General features: G+C 48.2%; 1 protein-coding gene across 1 annotated transcript in view; it reads right to left on the bottom strand.

Annotated features, from left to right (window-relative positions):
- UBE2H (ubiquitin conjugating enzyme E2 H) overlaps positions 1 to 23,716 on the bottom strand; it is a 58,020-nt gene that overhangs the window by 18,115 nt on the left and 16,189 nt on the right. The window contains exons 2-3 of the mRNA XM_054293679.1: positions 3,970 to 4,046; positions 3,418 to 3,492 (exon numbers count right to left, since the gene is read on the bottom strand). Of these exons, the coding sequence (XP_054149654.1) occupies positions 3,418 to 3,492; positions 3,970 to 4,046 (152 nt within the window). The remainder of the gene's footprint in view (positions 1 to 3,417; positions 3,493 to 3,969; positions 4,047 to 23,716) is intronic.

Raw genomic sequence — 23,716 nt, 5'->3', positions numbered from 1 at the left:
CAGCAAGAAAAAGACTTTGGGAAGGAAAAAAGGAGCTTTCAGCAAGATCTTGAGGAGAAAAAAGGGGTTTTTCAACAAGAAGAAGATTTTTTGGGAGGGGAAAAGAGTTTTTCCAGCAACAGGCAGTTTTTTGGGAAAGAAAAAAGAGATTTTCCAGCAAGAAGCAGTTTTTGGGGTAGAAAAAGATGAGGTTTGAGCAAGAGCTTGAGGAAAAAAAAAAGGGATTTTCTGCAAGAGGCAGTTTTTTGGGAAAAAAAAGGGATTTTTCCAGCAAGAGGAAGATTTTGGGAAGAAAAAAAGGGATTTTCCAGCAAGAGGAAGATTTTGGGAAGAAAAAGGGTTTTTTTAGCAAGAAGCAGGTTTTTTTTTAAGAAAACAATTAGGTTTTAGCAAGAGCTCAAAGATAAAAAAGGGGTTTTTGTTTTCTACAAGAGGAAGATTTTGGGAAGGAAAAAAGGGGTTTTATACCAAGAGGCAGTTTTTTGGGAAAAAAAAAAGGGATTTTTCCAGCAAGAGGGAGATTTTGGGAAGGAAAAAAGCAGATTTTCCAGCAAGAGGCAATTTTTTGGGAAGAAAAATATGAGGTTTCAGAAAGAGCCTGAGGGAAAAAATAAGGGGTTTTCTGCAAGAGGAAGTTTTTTGGGAAGGAAAAAAGGATTTTCCAGCAAGAAAAAGACTTTGGGAAGGAAAAAATGAGGTTTCAGAAAGATTTTTAGGAGAAAAAAGGAGTTTTTCAGCAAAAGGAAGATTTTGGGAAGGAAAAAAGGGGTTTTACACCAAGAGGAAGTTTTTTTGGAAAAAAATAAAGGGATTTTTCAGCAAGAGGAAGATTTTGGGAAGGAAAAAAAGGAGGTTTTTCAGCAAGAGGCATTTTTTGGGAAGGGAGAAAAGGTTTTTCCAGAAAGAGGCGGATTTTTGGGAATGAAAAAAAGGGAAATTTTAGCAAGAAGCAGTTTTTTAGGTAGAAAAGAAAGGTTTTTCAGCCTCTTGAACAGAGACCATAGGGTGAGGGAAGCTCCTCACGAGGTCTGGGATAAACCAGCGGGAACACAACAGATTTAAACAGGAGAGGGATGGAAAACTGAGAGAAAAGCAGCAAAATCAACCTGAAAAGGGCCAAAAGAACTCCGGGATGTGAGCAGGAACAGCTCCCTGCACACGGCCCTGCCCCTGGTCCCTGGCATGTCCAGCCAGGCTGGGCTGGGGCTGGGGCAGCCTGGGATGGGGGCGGTGCTGGGGCTGGGGTTAAAATCCCATTCCATGAGGTTTAGGATCCCATTCCATGAGGTTTAGGATCCCATCCCATTATTTTATGAGGTTTAAAATCACATTCCATGATTCCATGAGGTTTAAGACCCCATTCCATGATTCCATGAGGTTTAAGACCCCATTCCATGGTTCCATGAGGTTTAAGATCCCATTCCATTATTTTATGAGGTTTAAGATCCCATGGCAGTATTTTATGAGGTTTAAGATCCCATTCCATGGTTCCATGAGGTTTAAGATCCCATCCCATTATTTTATGAGGTTTAAGATCCCATTCTGTGATTCCATGAGGTTTAAGACCCCATTCCATGATTCCATGAGGTTTAAGATCCCATTCCATGAGGTGTAAGATCCCATCCCATGAGGTTCAAGATCCCATTCCATGATTCCATGAGGTTTAAGATCCCATTCCATGAGGTTTAAGATCCCATTCCATTATTTTATGAAGTTTAAGATCCCATTCCATGGTTCCATGAGGTTTAAGATCCCATTCTATGATTCCATGAGGTTTAAGACCCCATTCCATGGTTCCATGAGGTTTAAGATCCCATTCCATGAGGTTTAAGATCCCATTCCATTATTTTATGAAGTTTAAGACCCCATTCCATGATTCCATGAGGTTTAAGATCCCATCCCATGAGGTTTAAGATCACATCCCATGAGGTTCAAGACCCCATTCCATGATTCCAGGAGGTTTAAAATCCCATCCCATGAGGTTTAAGCTCCCTTTCCCTGATTCCAGACTGGTTTGGGAAGGGGGGAGGACCAAGGACAGGCAGCAAACAGGGAATTCCATGGGAACGTGCCTCTCCAAGAGGGAGTTCCAGAGCTGGCTCAGGAGGAGGAAAAGGCTCCTGAGAGCTGCAGATTGCTGTGCTCTCCCTCAGAAATGCTTGCACATCCCTGGGGCTCACAGAAGGCTCCAAACAAACAAAAACAATTTAAAACTGTAAAGGATGGTGTCTGGACAGCAGCAGCCTCTCCCAAAAGGCACAATTCCCACGGGAACAGAGATTCCTCATCCCCCAGAGCTCCCAAACGAAATCTGAGCTGAGGGGGGATCTGAAGGAGGCAGCCAGAGGAGGATGATGATGCTGGAAAGGCTTCAGCCCCTGGAGTGGCACCTGGAGACACCTGAGGTGGTTTCCCGCTCCCCAGGGGTGGATCCAAGCTCAGACCATCCCTGATGGGATTTCCTATTCCCCCCAAGGTGAAACAGGCCTGGCCAGTGAAGCCAGTGAAGCCAGCAGGTTTTTGGTGACAAATCCCTGATTTTCAGTTCTTCCACAGGTGTGTTCCCTGCTGCAAGAGCACGGAGGCTGCAGGGGAAGAACTTCCACCACTTTTGGACAGAAAACCCCAAAAGCTGGGTTCACCCCAACACCAAGAACTGTGGTCTTTGCTCCCCCGCTCACAATAAGTGGAGTTAATTATTAAATTTTTAAATTTTAAAATTAAATTTAATAAATAAATAAATAAATAAATTTATAAATTTATATAAATTTTAAATAAAAATAAATTTAATAAATTTAATAAACTAGATTTAAACCATTTTAAATGTAACAATTTAATAAATTTTTAAACTTAATAAATGTATTAAATTTAATAAATTTAAATTTAATTTTTTAAATTTAAAATTAAAATCTTTAATAATTAACTCGACAATAAGTGGAGTTAATTATTAAACTTTTAAGTTTAATAAAATTAAATTTAATAAATAAATTTATATAAATTTTAAATAAAAAATTTAATAATTTTAAATTTAATGAAATTTTAAATGTAATAATTTAAGAAACTTAAAGTTAAAAATTTAAATGTAAGAATTTAATAAATTTAAATTCAATAAATTTTAAATGTGATAATTTAATAAATTTAAATTAAAATTTTTAAATTTAATTTTTTTAATAATTAATGCCACAGTAAGTGGAGTTAATTATTAAAAAACCCCACATGGAACAGAGATTGAATTGATCAACACACAAATATGCAGCCAAATCCCACTCCCAGCTCCTCCTCCTCCTTCCAAAGCCCAAAATTCCTCTTTTCTGGGGATCTGAAATCCCATAAAAATCCTTGTATTGCACTGGTACCACTCCACCTGCAAAGCTCAGGCCCAAATCCCAGATTTTGATGCAAACGAGCATTTGTTACCTATAGATGGGGACTTGAAGGGGTATTTGTCAGGAAGGTCGACTCTAACTTTCCATACTCCGCCTTCATAGGGTGCTGCAAGGGGGGAAAGCAGCAATTAGATATTGCACAGCTGAGAGAGCACAAACAGAACCAGAGAATTCAGGAACATTATCTCTGGAACAACCCACAGCTCACTGGGGGGAGATTTCAAAGCCTTTTTCCTCTCTGCCCCTCGCTATTTGAACAGATCCTGGGGAAGATCTCAGCACAAAGACACCAGAGCCTGATTAAAACTGAGGGATAATCCCCTTGCCTTGGGAGATGGGGCTAAATTAGGGTGGAAAAGCCATTTGAATGACAAACTCCATGGACATTCCCAGGCCTAGGAAAGCTCAGGGTGCTGAAGGAGCTTTCCAGAGCTCCCAGGGATGGGGTCTATCCATGGCCACGCTCCCACCCTCAGAACGTGGATTTCTCTCCATCCCCCTCAGGTTTGCTCATCTGGAACGGCATTTCCCTATTCCCCAAGCCAGTGATTGCATTCCTGGAAGGGCAGGGACAAGAACTTACTTCCTTGTGGTCCATAAAACTTCACAACAAATTCGTTGAGTCCTCCTAAGATTGTGACTTCGTGTTTGCTCTCGATCCTGGTGCAGCAGGTCAAGGAAAAACATCCAAACCAGGAAACAAAACCCAGGGAATGCACTCAGAGCCCACTGACCCAAATATTCAAATTATCCCGAGCCCCAAGAGGAATTTGAGTGTCCTGACACATCTGAGTAACCACAGTGACGCTGGCAAAGCCAATTCCCCACCCGCCCCTGCCCTGAGGAACCTTGGGGTGAACCCTCAGAGTTTTCCATTTTCCATCCCCTCCTGCACAGAGCAAGCTCAGATTTGGGGGAGCACTGGGACATGGTTGAAATAAATCCACTGCTCCAATGAATTCCATTCTCCCCTCCCTCAGCTCCCATGGAAATCCTGGCAATCCCAGGTTAATCTGACTTGCAGGACCAAAAAACTCCTGAGTCTGGGGAGAGATGGGGGGAAAGAACAACAGGGAGAATCAAAGTGCTTGGGGAGGAAGGGAACACAAAGGGAAAGGAAAATGGGGAAAAGGGAACACAAAGGGAAAGGAAAATGGGGAAAAGGGAACACAAAGGGAAAGGCAAGTGGGAAAGAAGGGAACAGAAAAGGGAAAGGCAAGTGGGAAAGAGGAAAACACAAAGGGAGACAAGTGGGAAAGATGGGAATACAAAGGAAAAGGCAAGTGGGAAAGAGGGGAACACAAGGGGAAGGACAAGTGGGAAAGAAAGGAATACAAAAAGAAAGACAAGTGGGAAAGAAGGGAACAGAAAAGGGAAAGGCAAATGGGGAAGAAGGGAATACAAAGGGAAAGGCAAGTGGGAAGAAGGGAGCACAAAGGGAAAAGCAGGAAATCTTCATTCCAAGCCAGGCTCAGTTCAGACAATCAGTGGAGGTGTTCCAGCACTGAAGCTGGATAAGGAATTCTGCTGTAAATCAGGGTTAATGGATTGGGAATAACATCCTACAGCAATTCCCTTTCATCAGTGCTGTGGGTAGGAATTCCAAGGGAAGCGGGAGAAAACCAAAGGTTTGTTCCCAGCTGAACCCTGGCTCTGCAGCACTGAGGCTGCTCCCATTTGAGGGAAGGGACAGGGAATATTTCACATAAAGATCCTCCAATCACAGCAGGAATGTTCCAGCTGCAGGGAACTGCAATTCCCCTTTTTCCCCTTTGGATGGAGAAGCTTTCCTGCTTTCATGGCACCAAGATCGCCCAGCATTGCAGGAACTCCACAGACCCTGGGCACACGCTGAGATGTTCCAAATCCAGGAATTCCCAAAAACCACCAGGAACTAAGAATTCCCACCTCAGAGCCCTGAATTTATGTGACCACCTCTGAAATCTGCTGGGTGTCACCACGGGCTGGGTGAGGCTCCTGCATCCCAAAGCGCCAACTCCACTCTGGCAGTTTTGGTGAGGAGATCCCAGTCTGGGATCCCTCAGGAGGCCCCTCAGGATTCATGGCAATTCCTCAAGTACAACAACTCCCAGATTGGGCAGACTTTTCCCACAGTGGCAGCTCCAAGAGGGTCTGGACACAAGAACCTCCTTCCCCTCGTTCTCACAGGGGGAGGGAAAAGTTTAATCCGTTTGTTTTGGCTCTGGAATTTTCTGGGTTCAGCAGAAGCTGCTCTGCCCTAAAACTCCACAGCAAGGAATTTTACCCGCTGCACCCACCCAGGAGCAGCTCCCAGAGGGCAGATGGGAACAGAAATGCCCCCAGTGCTGTGATTTTCCTGCTGAAACCCAATGGAATCTCTGGAAAAGCAGCACCACTCCAGGTCTGTGGTGAGGAGCCTCCCAAGGAAGGGTCGTGCCTGAGGGACATTTGTCACCAGATCTTTTCATAGCACTCAAACTTTAAAGCTTCCTGCTGTGGTACTCATTCCTCAGGAAATGTATCCCTGGATGACTGTTCCAGGTTCCCAAAGCCCTGCACGGCCCTGCTGTGTGCACTGATGGCCCAGAAAATGTTTCATTGTCTGGATTTTCACACTCACAGAAGCTTCATGGATCAGATTAAGCACAAATGGTTTTACTTTGGACTAAATCAAGTCCTGCTTAATAAAAACCAGCTCTCCCAGGCTGATCCTGGACGCTCCTCAGCTCCCTGAGTTAATGCCAACTGTAAATTAAAGCTGAGTTTCCCACACTCAGACTCAATCCTGGTGTTGCCAAATTCAAAAAATATTCATGAGCCACACAGGGCCATATCTGAATATTGTCCTTGTTGTGGCAAAGATTTAAAATTCCTACAAAAAAATCAGTGAGTGAATTAGTTCATGAAAGGGAGAAACATTGGGATGAAAGGTTTGGGAACAACCACAGTGTTTACCAACACAATACCAGAAATTCCTCCCTGTGAGCGTGGTGAGACCCTGGCACAAATCCCCAGAGCAGCTGGGGCTGCCCCTGAATCCCTGGAATGTCCAAGGCCAGGCTGGACATTGGGAGGTGTCCCTGCCATGGTTTGGGTTGGAATCTTTAAGGTCCCTTCCCACCCAAACCATTCCCTGAGTCCATGACTGAGGACAGGCTGAAAATAAAGTGGATTTCAGCAACATCAACACAGGGGAAAGCTCTGCAAACAGCAGGAATGAAGCTGGGAAAGGTCTCCTTCCTTGAAATGAGGTGAGTTCCAGTTACTACCACAGCTGGGGTGAACCATCTGCCCTCGCCCTCTCAGCAAGGAAAAGATGCCCAGAAAAGTGAAATCTTGGGATGCCACCAACAAAAGAGCTGAGAGGACTCCTGGGAGAGCTGCATGGAGCTGGTGCAGAGAACATTTCCACCCTGCAAGCTTTTTCCATCTCCAGAAAGCCCTCAGGAAAGGAAGCAGCGATTGCAGGAGCTGGGAAATGCAGCAATCTGAGGCAGACTGTCCCACAGACTGTCCCAGCAGAGGGGACTGGACCCCTCTGGAGCAGTGTCCAGACCACATTCCCACAGAAAGCTCCTCCATCCCTCCTGCTGATGTGTCTGGCAGTGAATCCAGGCTCTGCTCCCTCAGCTCACGCTGAATTTTTTCCGTAAAGCGAAAATCTCACAGGCCAATCCCAATGAACTCTGTCCCAAACGCGGCAGGAATTCATCAGCAGGCTCACATCCAGGCATGTCTGGAACTCACAATCCTGAAGGAACCCAGCTGTGCTGGTGGGACGTCCTCTCCTGCATCCAGGTTCTGCTGATGGATCCTACAGGGATTCCAAGGAATTCCAGGAATGAGAAACGCTCCAGGTCCTCAGAGAGCGAGCACAGCTCCAGGAAACACCAGGAAAGGAGCACCAAGAACTTGGAGAAAGATTCCCACACAATTAGGGTGATCTCCAGAGGTTTCTGCTGGCATTTGTGTCCAGAATTGCCAGCCACCCCTTTCAGTGGATTTCTATCCCTGCAGAAAGCCCCCAGGAATTCAATCAAAAGCCTCCAGGAATTCAACCACACATCCAGCACTTTTTGGGAAGACCATTTTGGAAGAACATTTTTTAGTCCACCCTGTCCAGGCCAATCTCTCTGCACCCACATTCTCTCCCAGCACACTTTTCATCAGTTAAATCTACAAAAACTCCAAGCAATTAATGGATAAAGGCTTGAAACATTGCTGATTCCAGGGGTTCACCTGGAAGGAGCCCTTGTTCCCACAGCAGGACACAGAGCCAAGCTCACAGCTACAAACCCAGCCTGTAACACATCCCACGCCCTGAAATGTTCAAAAACCATCACCCAAATCCCTCCCGAGGCTTCTGGCCTTGCTGCTTTTATCCCCTCATCACCTCGGGATGCCAACTGGACCCGGTGCCAAAAAAACCCAGAGGAGAAGTCAAGGGAAAAGAGAAAAATCTGGACACGAGTCAGATCTCAGAGTTCAAAAGCCACAGGAATGAGAAGTGAGTTCTGAGGACATGAAGATAAATTCCCTCAGTCCCAGGATGATGAGGAGAATTTGAACACCAGCAAACATTGGGATATTGAGAAGATGCCATGGAAGCTTGTTTCAGATATCAGCTGGGAAGGGCTGCTGGGAGAGAACCAAGGGAATTGTACAGGCTCCCATCCAGGGCCTGAAACGTGCCAGGAGCTCCAAGGAGGGCAGAGATGTGGATCCGCACAGCAGGAACAGCCCAGCTCCTGGGAGAGGGTGACAGCTCCTGTGACAGGAACAGACAGCTCCCTGGGACAGGACAGCCCAGCTCCTGTGTCAGGAACAGACAGCTCCCTGTGACACTGTGACAGGAACAGCCCTGTCCCTGGGACAGTGTGGGATTGGAGGAACAGCCCTGTCCCCGTGACAGGAACAGCCCAGCTCCCTGGGACAGGGTGACAGGAACAGCCCTGTCCCTGGGACAGGACACCCTTGTCCCTGTGACACAGTGACAGGAACATTGCAAACTCCCCGTAACAGAAATACCCCAAACTCCCTGGGACAGGGTGACAGGAACATCCCAAACTCCCTATGGCATGATCATCCCAAATGCCCTGTGACAATGTGACAGGAACAGCCCTGTCCCTGTGCCAGGGTGACAGGAACATCCCAAACTCCCTGTGACAGGAACAGCCCAGTTCCTGTGACAATGTGACAGAACACCCCAGGTCCTGTGACAGGAACACCCCAAACTCCCTATGGCATGATCATCCCAAACTCCCTGTGACAGGGTGACAGGAACATCCCAGCTCCTGTGACAGGAACAGCCCTGTCCCTGTGACACGGTGACAGGAACATCCCAAACTCCCTGTGACAGAAATACCCCAAACTCCCTGGGATGGTGTGACAGGAACATCCCAGCTCCTGTGACAGTGTGACAGAAACACCCCAAACTCTCTGTGACAGGGTGACAAGAACAGCCCAGCTCCTGGGACAGTGTGACAGGAACACCCCTGTCCCTGAAACAGGAACACTCCAGCTCCCTGTGACAGTGGGACAGGAACATCCCAGCTCCTGTGACAGGAACAGCCCTGTCCCCATGACAGGAACACCCCAAACTCCCCGTGACAGTGGGACAGGAACAGCCCTGTCCCTGTGACACAGTGACAGGAAAATCCCAAACTGCCTGTGACAGAAATGCCCCAAACTCCCTGGGATGGTGTGACAGGAACATCCCAGCTCCTGTGACAGGAACAGCCCTGTCCCTGTGACAGGAACACACCAAACTCCCTGTGACAGTGGGACAGGAACACCTCAAACTCCCTGGGACAGAATGACAAGAACACCTCAAACTCCCTGTGACAGAAATACCCCAAACTTTCTGGGACAGGGTGACAGGAACACCCCAAACTCCCTGGAGGGATCAAGGCTCTGCTTTCAGGGCTGAACTCACTGAGGAAACTGAAACTGAAATTGTTTCCTCTGAATAAAAAGCAATTTAAAATATTTTGGGTTTTCTACATCAGGACAAAATCCCCTCCAAACCTTTCAGATCTGGACGGTCAGGACCTGTCCAGCAGTCAGGAAAAGTGGCCACTGTGGGTTTGCCTGTTCCAGGGTCACATTCCCATTTCCTCATCTCAGGCAGGGCCACCCAGCACTGCAGGGCTGCAGTTCCCCTGCAGCAATCAAATAAAAACTTGTTAGGATTTGACTTCACACCCAGAGCTCCCCAAATCCCAGCGAACACCATGGCCTGCATGTGGTCTGGCTGCTCACAGGGCTGAGTGCCTTTTTCCTGGCAAACATTTCACTCCAAAAACAACAAAAAAATTCCTTTCATTAAGCTTCTTTAAAATTAACATTACTTACAAGCTTGGGAAAACTCATTTTCCTGCTAACAATATTCAGCAAGCAACACAAATGGCAAAGAGGAGCAGAAAGTTGGAATATTCTGTAGAAAAATAAAGTTGTGGGTTTATCTGGGGGTTACAACTGAAGTCAGAGATGCGTTGAGGCACATGATGAGGAATTAGGAATTTTTTAAGGATCTCTGTCATGACATTACATCACCAGAGAAATCATCCTGAACTTGAAGGAAAACCAAACAGCAAACCTGAATGTATTCAAAAATAAAAAAGAAATCATCCAGCCTCTTCCAGAGTCCCTCCTTTGGGATAAAGGGAAATCAGGGATAAATATTCCTGATCCAGCAGCCCCAGGAGCTGCACCTGACACCGCAGCTCAGGAACAGCACCTGGGATGCTTTCAGGAATATTTATCCCTATTTCCCTTTATCCCTGTTTGCCCCAACTCTGGTGCAGGGCACCAGAAAAATGGAATTTTAGATGTCAAAAAGGTTAGAAAGGCCACAAAAAAGCTTGGAGCAGCAAGAGGTGGATTTTAGCACCTGATTTGTTGCAAAGTTCATGAGAACTCCAGGTTAAAATTATTCCCATATATATTTATCCCTATTTTATATATTTTTGTACACTTATATATTTATTTATTTTATATATTATACTATATATGATCTCTATATATATCTATTTATAATCATTATATATTTGTATGTTATATATTATATATTCATATTTAATGTATTTTTTATATTTATATATACTATATATTGTTTATGTTTTATTTTATATAATTCTATATTTCATATATTTTATACTTTAGATACTTATATAATTTTGTATTACATATTATTTGTATATTTATATTTATTTATATATTTACATTTATATATTTTACATAATATATATATCTTCATTATAACTTTATGTATTATATTTAGGTCTATATATATATTTACATTTATATAAAATATGTATTAGTTATACATTTTATTTTATATATTTTTTACTTTTATCTCTATTTTCTCTTTATCCCTGTTTGCCCCAACTCCCTGCCCTTACTCACATTTAACTTCCCTCCTCCAGCCCTCCAGCAGGGCACCAGAGAAAAGGACTTTTAGAAGTCAAAAAGGTTACAAAGGCCACAAAAAAGCTGCGCTTTCTTGGAGCAGCAAGAGGTGGATTTTAGCACCTGATTTGTTGCAAACTTCATGAGAACTCCAGGCTAAAATTATTCCCACATTGAAATCCGTGGGTTTCCCTCAAGCCAGGAACTCTCATTGCCTCAGAGTTTCTGTCTTTAAGCAAAGGATTTTCCAGCACCAAGCCCAGCTTTGTTATCAGCCAAGGATGTTCTGCTGATCGATTCCTGGGGTTTTATCCTCACATTCCTGGGGCAAATCCCAACTTCGCTTCCTCTGGATTCTCCCTCTGCTCCGCCCTGATGAGATCCCAGCTGGATCCAGCTCTGGAGCCACCAGCAGCACCTGGAGGTGACCAGAGGAGAGCAGGGAGCTGCTCCAGGGGCTCCCCCCTGCCCTGGGAGAGCTGGGAATGTTCCCTGGGGCAGGCAGGGATCCAGGGAGAGCTGGGAATGTTCCCCTGGAGCAGGGAGGGATCCAGGGAGAGCTGGGAATGTTCCCTGGGGCAGGGAGGGATCCAGGGAGAGCTGGGAATGTTCCCTGGAGCAGGGAGGGATCCAGGCAGAGCTGGGAATGTTCCCTGGAGCAGGGAGGGATCCAGGGAGAGCTGGGAATGTTCCCCTGGAGCAGGGAGGGATCCAGGGAGAGCTGGGAATGTTCCCTGGAGCAGGGAGGGATCCAGGGAGAGCTGGGAATGTTCCCCTGGAGCAGGGAGGGATCCAGGGAGAGCTGGGAATGTTCCCTGGAGCAGGGAGGGATCCAGGCAGAGCTGGGAATGTTCCCCTGGAGCAGGGGGGGATCCAGGGAGAGCTGGGAATGTTCCCCTGGAGCAGGGAGGGATCCAGGGAGAGCTGGGAATGTTCCCCTGGAGCAGGGAGGGATCCAGGGAGAGCTGGGAATGTTCCCTGGAGCAGGGAGGGATCCAGGGAGAGCTCCCAGCACATGGCAGGGCCTGCAGGGGCTCCAGCAGAGCTGCAGAGGGACTGGGGACAAGGCCTGCAGGGACAGCACCCAGGGAATGGCTCCCACTGCCAGAGGGCAGCCATGGGTGGCATCTTGGCAATGAGCAATTCCTGCCTGGGCTGGCATTGCCAGAGCAGCTGGGGCTGCCCCTGATCCCTGCAGTGCCCAAGGCCAGGCTGGAGCAGCCTGGGATGGTGGCACTGGAATGGGATGGGCTTGAAGGGCCCAAACCATTCTGGGATTTGGGACACTCAGAATCCATCCCCAGCGATTTTTATGGAAGTTGGGGATGGCAAAGGGAAGGGAGACCCTTCCTGGAGTGCTGAGGTTCCCAGTGAAGCCCCCAGACCCCAAAATTCCTTCCTGGAGAGGAGTCGGGGTGGGGATGGATCCAATGGCAGGCTGGGAGAGCTGGGAATGGAGGGAATTCCCTGGAGAGGGAGCCTGGGGTGGGATTTTGGGAAGGGATTCCCAGAGCAGCTGGGGCTGCCCCTGAGCCCTGCAATGGCCAAGGTTGGACACTGGGGCTGGAGCAGCCTGGGACAGGGGGAGGTGTCCCTGCCCAGGACCTTTAAGGTCCCTTCCAATCCACACCATTCTGGCATTCCATGAGTCTGAACTGCACTTTTGCAGGAATCCCACAGCTCTGAAAGCCACAAAACCGATTTTAACCCTACAGAACACACAAAAAGGACAGCAAAGCACTCCTGGAAAGCTCAGAGCACAAACAGCTTTGCCTTGGCTCTCCTGCTCCCTGTGCCAAGTGAAGCAGGGACACCTCAGCACAGAGGGGTTCACTCCTTGTAAGACAACACCAGCTCTGCCTGCTGCCAAAAACGCCCTGGAAGGGCAGAATTGTGAATTAACAACTGAGCAGCAACCTCTGCCTGGCTGCTGACTTTTCATTTTACTGCACACAAGAGTTTCCTTGATGGAAATGCAGCTTTGCTATGAAAAAATCCCTTCCTGGCCACCTCTCCACCAGGTTTTACCTGCCTGAGGGAACAAATCACTCACAAAAAAAAAGAATTCTCCAATTATTCTACAGGCATCCCTCCCAATGTCACATAAGGATGGCAAATTTCATTTTACTGCACACAAGTTTCCTTGTTGGAATTGCAGCTTTGCTGTGAAAAAATCCCCTCCTGGCCACCTCTCCACCAGGTTTTACCTGCCTGAGGGAACAAATCACACACCAAAAAAAGAATTCTTCAATTATTCCAAGGCATCCCTCCCAATTTCACATAAGGATGGCAAATTTCATTTTACTGCACACAAGAGTTTCCTTGTTGGAATTGCTGCTTTGCTGTGAAAAAATCCCTTCCTGGCCACTTCTCCACCTGCCTGAGGGAAGGAATCACACACAAAACAAAGAATTCTTCAATTATTCCACAGCATCCCTCCCAGTTTCTCACAAGGATGGCAAATCTCCCCCAGACAAAGCCCTTGCTCACCAGTGACCCCACCAACTTTGCTGGGAAGCAAAAGGCACCTTCTGGATGGAAGCAGGGACTTGGGGAGAAGAAAATGCTGCTCCAGCAAAGCCTCCAGCCTGCCCTGCTTGCTTTGGAGCTCCTGGTGATTTACATCTGGCTCATTTCCACCAGCTTTGTGCCAAGAAACCGGAGTAATAAAGAGAAGGTGGAAGGAAAAGTCAGCTTTTCCCTGGAGACACCGTGCAGCCGGGCTGGCTGCTCCGAACCTGCACAAACCAAGTCAGCATTTTCCTCCAAAGCTGCTTTTCCTTCCCCAGAAGGAAGGTGCAACCCATTCCATGCTGGATGGAGCAGCACTGCCCTTCTCCCACAGAAATAAATCCATTTTCTGCTTTTCCTTCCCCAGGAGCACCACAGAACACAAGGTGCATCCCATTCCATGCTGGATGGAGCAGCAATGCCTTTCCCCTACAGAAATAAATCCATTTGCTGCCCTCCCAGCCCTCTGCTGCTCCCTCAAAAAGTTACAACTGGAGAGAAAAAGGAGGCAGGGACATATTGGATCTTTTATGCAGGGAAGGAAAGGAGCTGGGAAGGGTCTGGGGAACCAGGAGGGGCTGAGGGAGCTGGGCAGGGGCTGAGCCTGGAGCAAAGGAGGCTCAGGGGCCCTTGTGGCTCTGCACAAGTCCCTGCCAGGAGGGGATGTTGATTTTCTTGATTTTTGTAGAGATGGGGTAATTGAGAGGTGTTTTACAAGACTTAATAGTAAAACTATTTTTTGAGATTGATAACAGAATGATTACTATTATTACCATAATAAATAGTATTTATATGTAATATATATAATATGTATAATAAATATATATGTATAAAATATGCATATAATGCATGTATAAAATAAATATATTATGTCTGTATAAATATATATAATACATATATAATATGTATAATAAATAGTATTGATATTCTATTATATATAGAATATTACTATTTATTTAGTTTTACTATTTATTATAGGAATATAATATAATATAATCAATATAATATAATATAATATAATATAATAATTATTACTATAATAAATAGTAAAACTAAACAAATAGTGATATTCTAACTCTCTAAAATGTCTAATATTTTTACAAAACCCTATTTTAAAACCTCTCTCAACAAATCTGTTCCATAACCTTCCTAAATCAACACACCTTGGCTTAGTATTTATATACAAATGTACAAAACTACATAAACTTTCTATCTAATTTTACAAATCCTTGACAAACCCATTTCCCACTGGGTCGGGCTGTGCTCCAGGAACAGGGACAGGAGCAGAGGGAACGGCCTCAGGCTGCCCTGGGGGGATTTTAGGAAAATTCCTTCATGGAAAGGGTGACCAGGCAGTGGCAATGCCCAGGGAGGTTTGGAGTCCCCATCCCTGCAGGGATTTCAAGCCCTGTGGATGTGGCACTTGGGGACATGGGGCAGTGCTGGCCATGGTGGGACTGGATGATCTCAAGGCCTTTCCCACCTAAAATGATTCCATTCCATGTTATTTTATGGTTTTGCATTAGGGAAATCAGACTGGGACAGACTTGTCCAGAACTGTGCTCAGCTTGGGAAGGGACAACACTGACTGCAGTGGTGGCACCAGGAACCCATAAACCCTCCCTCCATCCCACAAACACATCACAACCCCCTTAACCCTGACCCCCACCCTCCCGGCAGGGAGAGGCTTCAGTGGAGGGGAGGAGAAGCTGGCACAGGGATTTTAAAGGGGACTGGATTGATGGAAGGGAGCTGGGCTGGAGGTGGGATCCATAAAGCTGAAGGGATGTCCCTGTGTGTGACCACAGAGACACAGCCACCTCCACCAGCAAAGATTTCCTTAAATCTCAGGAAAAGCCAGAGAGGGGTCCAAGAGGGGCAATTAACACCTAATTAGAGGCAAACTCCTTAAATGGATCCTACAGGGAGGATTTCTCTGGGATAAGTGGAGAGGCAAAACCACCCCAGGATTCCACTGTGACCTGAGAGCTTCCCAAGAGAACTCCTGGAAAAGAACTCCTGGAACTTCCTGAGAGCTGGAAAAATCAGGAACCAGAAGAATCCCCTAGTCTGAGTCCCAGCTCAGGGGAGCCAGAGCTTGGTCCAGGAGCTCTGAGGATGGAACTGGAGTAATTTTGGTGGAACTGAGGATGGAACTGGAGCAGTTCTGGTGGAACCGAGGGTGGAACTGGAGCAGTTCTGGTGGAACTGAGGGTGGAACTGGAGCAGTTCTGGTGGAACTGGAGCAGTTCTGGTGGAACCGAGGGTGGAACTGGAGCAGTTCTGGTGGAACTGGAGCAGTTCTGGTGGAACTGAGGGTGGAACTGGAGCAGTTCTGGTGGAACCGAGGGTGGAACTGGAGCAGTTCTGGTGGAACTGGAGCAGTGCTGGTGGAACCGAGGGTGGAACTGGAGCAGTTCTGGTGGAACTGGAGCAGTTCTGGTGGAACTGAGGTGGAACTGGAGCAGTTCTGGTGGAACTGAGGATGGAACTGGAGCAGTTCTGGTGGAACTGAGGATGGAACTGGAGCAGTTCTGATGGAACTGAGGATGGGACTGGAGCAGTTCTGGTGGAACTGAGGGTGGAACTGGAGCAGTTCTGGTGGAACTGGAGCAGTTCTGGTGGAACTGAGGATGGAACTGGAGCAGTGCTGGTGGAACTGAGGATGGAACTGGAGCAGTGCTGGTGGAACTGAGGGTGGAACTGGAGCAGTGCTGGTGGAACTGGAGCAGTTCTGGTGGAACTGAGGGTGGAACTGGAGCAGTGCTGGTGGAACTGGAGCAGTTCTGGTGGAACTGAGGATGGAACTGGAGCAGTGCTGGTGGAACTGAGGATGGAACTGGAGCAGTGCTGGTGGAACTGAGGGTGGAACTGGAGCAGTTCTGGTGGAACTGGAGCAGTTCTGGTGGAACTGAGGATGGAACTGGAGCAGTGCTGGTGGAACTGAGGGTGGAACTGGAGCAGTGCTGGTGGAACTGGAGCAGTTCTGGTGGAACTGAGGGTGGAACTGGAGCAGTGCTGGTGGCCACACGCGTGTCCCTGAGCTGAAGCTCCAGATCTGATGTTTGCATCACTCCAGGCTCCCACCCAGAGGAACTGGTTTCCATGGAGATGGGACACACTGGTGGAACCGAGTGGTTTGTGTACAAATCATCAACTTCTCCAACAGCCAGAAATTTCAAGTGTGTTTTCAGAGAAATATCAGAAAGAGAAAACACAACCTTTGCTTTTCTCCAGGTGTGCTGGCAAGGCTTCATTTCCTCTTTGGGAGGATTCAGGAAGCTCTCGTGAAAGAGAAACCCTGGTTGTGAAACCACAGGACTGAGCACGACCCCAAACCTGAGCTAGACCTGACACCAAGCCCAAGATCTGAGTTTATTTTGGGGCTGGGGCTCATCATGTGATTTACAAGAATGCAGCAGATTGCTCTGACATATTCAAATATTTCTCCAATTTAGTCTTCACAAGAAAAAAAAAGGAATTATTTTAAGGTGAGGCCTTTTCCCTCCAGGGGAGTTTGGGTTAGGTTTTTGTAGATTTTAGTGAAATGTTTTTTTCTCTTGCAGAAACCTCCCCAGTCATTCACAAAGTGCCTCAAAGCACCTCAGCAATGGTGACATGAAGCCCCAAGGGACAAACATCCATCTCCTCCTGCTGGAGAACCCTTGGGATGAGATGTTTGCACTCACAGCAGATGCAGAGGAGGCCAAGAGCTGAGCTTTGGCAAGGGCTTATTCAGGGAAAAAAAAATAATCCAGAATTATGTCAAGGTCTTGATTTTAAACAAGATAAAAGAGTTTCGTGGCAGGAAGGAGAAAGTGTCAAAGGGAATATTTTAAGCTTAAAATAAATGAAGCTTAAATTTAGCTTTGGCATGGAGCAGGTCCAGCTCTGGAGGCAGATTCCACATCCTCTCTGCTGCCCACTGCCAGGACCTTGCCCTGCCTGCCAAAGGTGCTGAATGGAGCACAGGGAGCGAGGAAGAGGATGCTGATCCTCAGCTCCAGCTCCAGCCTAACACTGACTTATGGAAGTGTGAAACAGAACTGCTTCAACAAACACTCCATGCTGGGATGCTCCAGGAAAAACCAAAAACCAGGCTTGGGAGAGGCTTCCCAAAACAAACTGAGCCTTGAGCTCTGAAACATCACACGGGGAGCAAACCCCTCAAAATCCTGCTCAGGATCCCTCCAGGGCCTGCCTGGAGCAGAATCCAGGGGGATTTTTGCTGTCCTGCCCCCCAAGCCTCCCCAGCACCCAGGAGAACTGAGCTCTCTCCATGTTCTGCACAGATCATTCCAACCCCACAGAAACACTCAGGGATGCATTTCTGATCCCACTTACACCAGGGTTTTTAACCCATGGTCTTCAGAGCTCAGACAGCTCCAACTGCTGGCAATTCCAGCCTGGCCAAGCTGGGCTTGCACTCTAAACCAGACTGAGAGCCCACAGAAATGGACAGTGCCCCTGGAAACGAGGCAGCTCTGGGCTCACAAAGCTGCTTCAACCTTAATTCCTCAATAATTGGCTTTTGTGCCTCAAATCCAAACTCCCAGCAGGAACTGCCTCCCCCCCAGGTGTTTCCTGCTCCAACCTCAACAGCAATAAAGTCTCCCCAAAGATATTTAGGGGGTGATTTGTCCCCTGCTGTCTCATAGAACCATAAAATTTGGGTGAGAAGGGATCTCAAACCCCTCCAGTGCCACGGCAGGGACACCTCCCACTGCCCCAGGCTGCTCCAGCCCCAGTGTTCAACCTGGTTTTAAATAATTCCAGGAATCCAGGGGCAGCCCCAGCACCCTCACAGGGAAGAATTTCTCCCCAAGATTAATCTCAACTTCTCCTTTCCATTTTGGGCCATCCTCCAGTTGTTTGTTCCAGAATTTTTGCTGCTTCAGCCAGAAGCTCCAGCAGTTCTGAGCCTTCCTGGTTCTTATCTGCCAATCCTCAAAGAAAAGAGCTTTAAAACAAATCTCCAAATCCACTGGGATTTCTCCAGCACAGGTGGAGGAAATAAAAGCCAACTGAATGTGGAAATTAAGCTTGAAATTCGAGCAATTCCTCCGACCTAAACCAACACAGAGGGAAATCTTGCTTTGCCTTCAGTGCAGATTTCCCAATCTGAAGGAATCCACCAGGTGGATTTTTCTGGGGGGATCATTCCTGAGGGATTTTTGTTCCTTTCAAAACACCATTAAAAATACACATTTTTCATGAACAAATGAAAATCTGCTCCTCTGATTCCCAGGGGCAGCAGAGAAGGCACAGAGCAGCTCGCCAGCATGGGAAATCAGGATGAACATCAAGCTGTGGAAGGGGCTTGCACTCAAAATTCTTCCTGAAGTGCTGAGGCAGCAGCCACACCTTGGGAAGGTTAATCTGGAACCCATCTGCAGCCCTGGTGAGGATCCTTAGGTTGGGGTAATGTTTATAAAAGCTCTCCTTGCCCTGCCAGGAACACAATCCTGAGGGATTTTTCCTTTCCTGCTCCTCAGGCACCTCCAAACTCCATTTTCCTTGCTGCATCTCCACAGTGGGGTTGTTTTGCAGAGCTCCTCCCAATCCCACATGGAATTACTCTGGAGTTGGGGACCTGGGGTGCCGTGCCTTTCACAGATCCCTCCCAAGCCCCAGAGGATGGGATTTGCTCCCTTCTCTCCCTGCCAGAACCTCCAGAGGGATCAGATTTGCTTCCCCACTCCTTGGCTTTGTTCAAAGTGTTTTAGAGGAGCAGCTCAGGCAGGATTTACACACAATTTCCTTGGGTTTTAAGCACAAATTCCAAACCTGAATCACAGACCTGCTGAAGTCACAACAACCACCGTTTCCCTTTTTTTTCTCTCACACCAAAGCAGAAAAAGCCCAAGTGATTCAGGAGCAAGCACCCTGGTTACACACAGCTGAAGTTCACAAAGTTTTCCTTCTTTCCGGGTCACCTGGCACATAAAAGCACCCCAAAGCCACCCAGCAGGAAAGGGCAGCCCAGTGGTGCCACAGGGAAAGGGGCAGGAGCTTCCTGCACGCCGGGGTTTGCACACAAATCCCTGCAGCAATCCAAGGTGCCACTGTCACAGCCATTAACCCAATTATCCTCCTCATCCTCGCGGTGGAATGAGGGCAATGGGGCACTGAGGCTGCCCCACAACCACATCCAGCACCCCAGGGCAGCCTGGGGACAGCCAGGCTGCACGAGTGGCCCTGGCCCTCATTTCTGACCAGGGCATGTGGCCACTTCTATTTAAAGAATAAATGTGAGTTCATCACTCAGCTTTCTGCCAAGTCAGGTGGGATTCCACTGCTGGATCAGCCCTGAGAAAACACAAATGCACAATTTCCAAGGCTGGGTCAGAACAAGGAGTTCCCATCGAGCCATTCACTCTGGAAAAGTGCAGTCACAGGCTGGTGTGGCTTGGAATGGACCTTCAAAGCACCCAGTTCCACCTGCAGGGACACTTCCACTGCTCCAGGCTGCTCCAGGTTCAACCCAGCCTGCCCAACTCTGCTCAGAATCTAAATTAAAGACTGACACTGGGGCAGGTAATCACCAAACCACCTGCAAAAAGTTCATTTCATCACCAAACCACCTGCACAAAGTTCATTTCACCACCAAACCACCTCCTAAAAGCTCATTTCACCACCAAACCACCTGCAAAAAGCTCATTTCATCACCAAACCACCTGCAAAAAGTTCACTGAATCACCAAACCACCTGCAAAAAGTTCATTAATGGGCCCAGGAAGTTGAGGAAATCAGGCTGGTACTTCCTCTAATCCCAGCAATTCCTCCTGATCCAGCTCCCACCATCTCTGCTCACAAAAAGCCATTTTCAGGCTGGAGCTTTGAGAGGGGTTTTTGGCCATTCCCAAGGGATTCCTTGCACAGGATTTTCCTGCAAGCTGAAGGTCCAAAGATACATTGTGTTCCAGAGGAAAACAGGAGAGAGCCAGGCTGGGGTGAACAATGATCCCCAAGGAGGGAACAGCACAGCCTGGGAGCTCTGTGTGCATCTGGGAATGCTGAACTGAACAAACCTGGGAGCTCTGTGTGCATCTGGGAATGCTGAACTGAGCAAACCTGGGAGCTCTGTGTGCATCTGGCAATGCTGAACTGAGCAAACCTGGGAGCTCTGTGTGCATCTGGGAATGCTGAACTGAGCTGAACAAACCTGGGAGCTCTGTGTGCATCTGGGAATGCTGAACTGAGCTGAACAAACCTGGGAGCTCTGTGTGCATCTGGGAATGCTGAACAAACCTGGGAGCTCTGTGTGCATCTGGGAATGCTGAACTGAACAAACCTGGGAGCTCTGTGTGCATCTGGGAATGCTGAACTGAGCAAACCTGGGAGCTCTGTGTGCATCTGGGAATGCTGAACTGAGCAAACCTGGGAGCTCTGTGTGCATCTGGGAATGCTGAACTGAACAAACCTGGGAGCTCTGTGTGCATCTGGCAATGCTGAACTGAACAAACCTGGGAGCTCTGTGTGCATCTGGGAATGCTGAACTGAGCAAACCTGGGAGCTCTGTGTGCATCTGGGAATGCTGAACAAACCTGGGAGCTCTGTGTGCATCTGGGAATGCTGAACTGAGCTGAACAAACCTGGGAGCTCTGTGTGCATCTGGCAATGCTGAACTGAACAAACCTGGGAGCTCTGTGTGCATCTGGGAATGCTGAACTGAACAAACCTGGGAGCTCTGTGTGCATCTGGGAATGCTGAACTGAACCAACCTGGGAGCTCTGTGTGCATCTGGCAATGCTGAACCAACCTGGGAGCTCTGTGTGCATCTGGCAATGCTGGCACCACCAAACCCAGGGCCAGCCAGGGCTGGAGGGTGCCCAGGCCCCAGGACAGCTGCCATGCTGAAGGCTGCCATGGCAAACACCTATTCTGAATTATTTTAATGCTTTGCAGGCTTTGGAGATGCTCAGCAGAGGGAGAAGGAAGAGGTCCAGGCTGTTCTCAAGCACTGGGGATTTCCCTGACTATGGGAAGCCTCTGGTGACAGGGATTAAAATGATGGAATGCTTTGGGTGGGAAGGCATTTTAAAGATCATTCACATCCACCCTTTGCCATGGCAGGGACACCTTCCACCACCCCAGGCTGCTCCAAACCCCTCCAGCCTGGCCTGGGACATTGCAGGGATGCAGCTGCTCTGGGAATTCCATCCCCACGTGCCCAGCCAGGAATTCCCTCTCAATACCCGACCTAAAGCTCCCCTCTCTCAGTTCATGGCCATTCCCCCTCATCCTGTCCCTCCAGGCCACTCCAAACCCCTCTCCCTCCTTTCACAACCCCCTTAAAGCACTGGGAGGGTTCATTAAAGCCACTTTGGCACAGGTGACACCAGCACAACCATAGGAAAGCAAAAAGGGAATTTTTTTGTAGCAGCAGCAGAGCAGAGAGTGTTGGTGGAACACAGAACACAAAGTCCTGGTCACAGTGGCCAAGATTCCTCCAAAACAACCTCCAAGATGTGAGTGGGAGGGCTGAGAAAGACTGGGAGGTTTCCCTGGGGGAGTCTGGAAGGTGCTGTCACTGCTGGAAGCTCTGGGAATTAAATCTCCCACCCAGAGGCACCACACCCACCTGGAGAGGGAGAGCAGGACACAGGGGTGGGATTGCACCTGCTGGGATCAGGAGCAGCTCATCCTCACCCTGATCCAGATCCTGCTCTGGCACTGCTGCTCAGCTGAATTATCCCACCTCCCTCCCAACCCAGAGCCCAGGAGGGCCACAAATCAGCCATCCCTACATTTATGTCCTCCTATTCCACAGAGCTGCACGACAAAAACTCACCTGGAGCTTTCCCCACAGCAACAACAACACCTCGGGTTTGCTGTGGGGATCAAAAAGAAAAAATATCAGCAGTGAGTTTAAAATGGGAGCTGAGCTTTGGGGTCAGGCCTGGAACACACCCCACACTGGCAGGACACCGCAATTCCCAGCTTTCAGGCCGTGTTTGGAGTGAGGGCAGAGCTTTCTCATAATTAGTTAAATTCAGCTGAAACACAAGATTCCTTGACATCCTCCCTTTGAATCACCATTACAGCAGAGACAAAGGAACACCGCTGCAACTGCACTAAAACCTAATTAACAGCTCAGTCGTTAGCAGGTGCAGCTGCCTGAAAAGTGGGATTTTGTCACCGAGTCTGAAGCGTCTCCTCCTTCAGAGAGGAGCTGATAAAAACCCGCCGGGTTTTCCCCAGCCCAGCACAAAAAGCCTGGAGCCGACCTCTGCCAGATGCTCTGAATTGCAGGTGACCCCCGGCGGAGGCAGGCAGCCTTTCAAAGGCACAATTTATCACAGAAATCAGAATGAAGCAGCCTTGACACACTTGAAGCCATTTGGAGGACAATATTACTAATCCACAAATAAAAAAAAAATGCCAATTAAGCAGCGCTGGTGCTGCAGCAGAGAACCAGGATGCTGCAACAACCAAGGAATTCACATAAAGACAGCTTGGGATTCCTGGAGCAGCACACACAGCTCCCACAATTTTCCCTTGTGCTGCCACAGTGACTTATTTTCCTCTCCCCTTTACTCATCTCTGCCATGTGACAATTTTAGCAGAGATGTGGGGCTTGGAGGAAAGAAAAATAAAAAATGTGGGAACATTCCTGCCTTGAGATAAATGTACAGGGTAATGAGAGAAGTGGTTTCCTCCCTTTCCCACCCTAAACCTACACAGATCTCCAGCAGCAAGCAGAGTTCAGCACACCACAGGTTTCTGGGATATGGGGCTGCTCCATGCACAGAAACAGGCCAGGATTCTCCTCTTGGCCACCCTGAATGGGACTCAACCTTGATCCACACAGAATCTCCATGTCCTGTTACCTTTCCCTGCAATTCCACCTCCAATTTCCCCTCCAGGAGCTTCCCAAGCCAAGCTCAGGCTGTCCCTGCCCATGGGATTAAAACCCCAGGGATCTCAGCCCAGAACCAGGGATGGGGCAGAACTGGGACCCAAACCCTCCCTCCTGTGGCTCACAGGCCAAATTCAGCCCAGTGTGGTGATGACCTAAACCTACACAAATCTCCAGCCACAACCAGACTTGAGCAACTCACAGGTTTTTGGGATATGGGGCTGCTCCATGCACAGAAACGGGCCAGGATTCTCCTCTTGGCCACCCTGGCAGCCCTGGATGGGACTCAACCCTGATCCACACAGAATTTCCATGTCCTGTTACCTTTCCCTGCAATTCCTCCTCCAGGAGCTTCCCAAGCCAAGCTCAGCCTTGTCCCTGCCCATGGGATTAAAACCCCAGGGATCTCAGCCCAGAACCAGGGATGGGGCAGAACTGGGACCCAAACCCTCCCTCCTGTGGCTCACAGGCTGAATTTAGCCCGGTGTGGTGATGACCTAAAAAGCAGCTGATGTGGGTTTCTGTGACGCCTGTGGCAGCTCCAGCCACGTCCTGAGACAGGGATG

The sequence above is a fragment of the Melozone crissalis genome, unplaced genomic scaffold (genome assembly GCF_028551555.1).
Source record: "Melozone crissalis strain CALT ecotype California unplaced genomic scaffold, PUWL_Pcris_2 ptg000176l_1, whole genome shotgun sequence".
In the NCBI taxonomy this organism is placed as follows: domain Eukaryota; kingdom Metazoa; phylum Chordata; class Aves; order Passeriformes; family Passerellidae; genus Melozone; species Melozone crissalis.
This window is presented reverse-complemented; position numbering and strand designations above follow the sequence as displayed.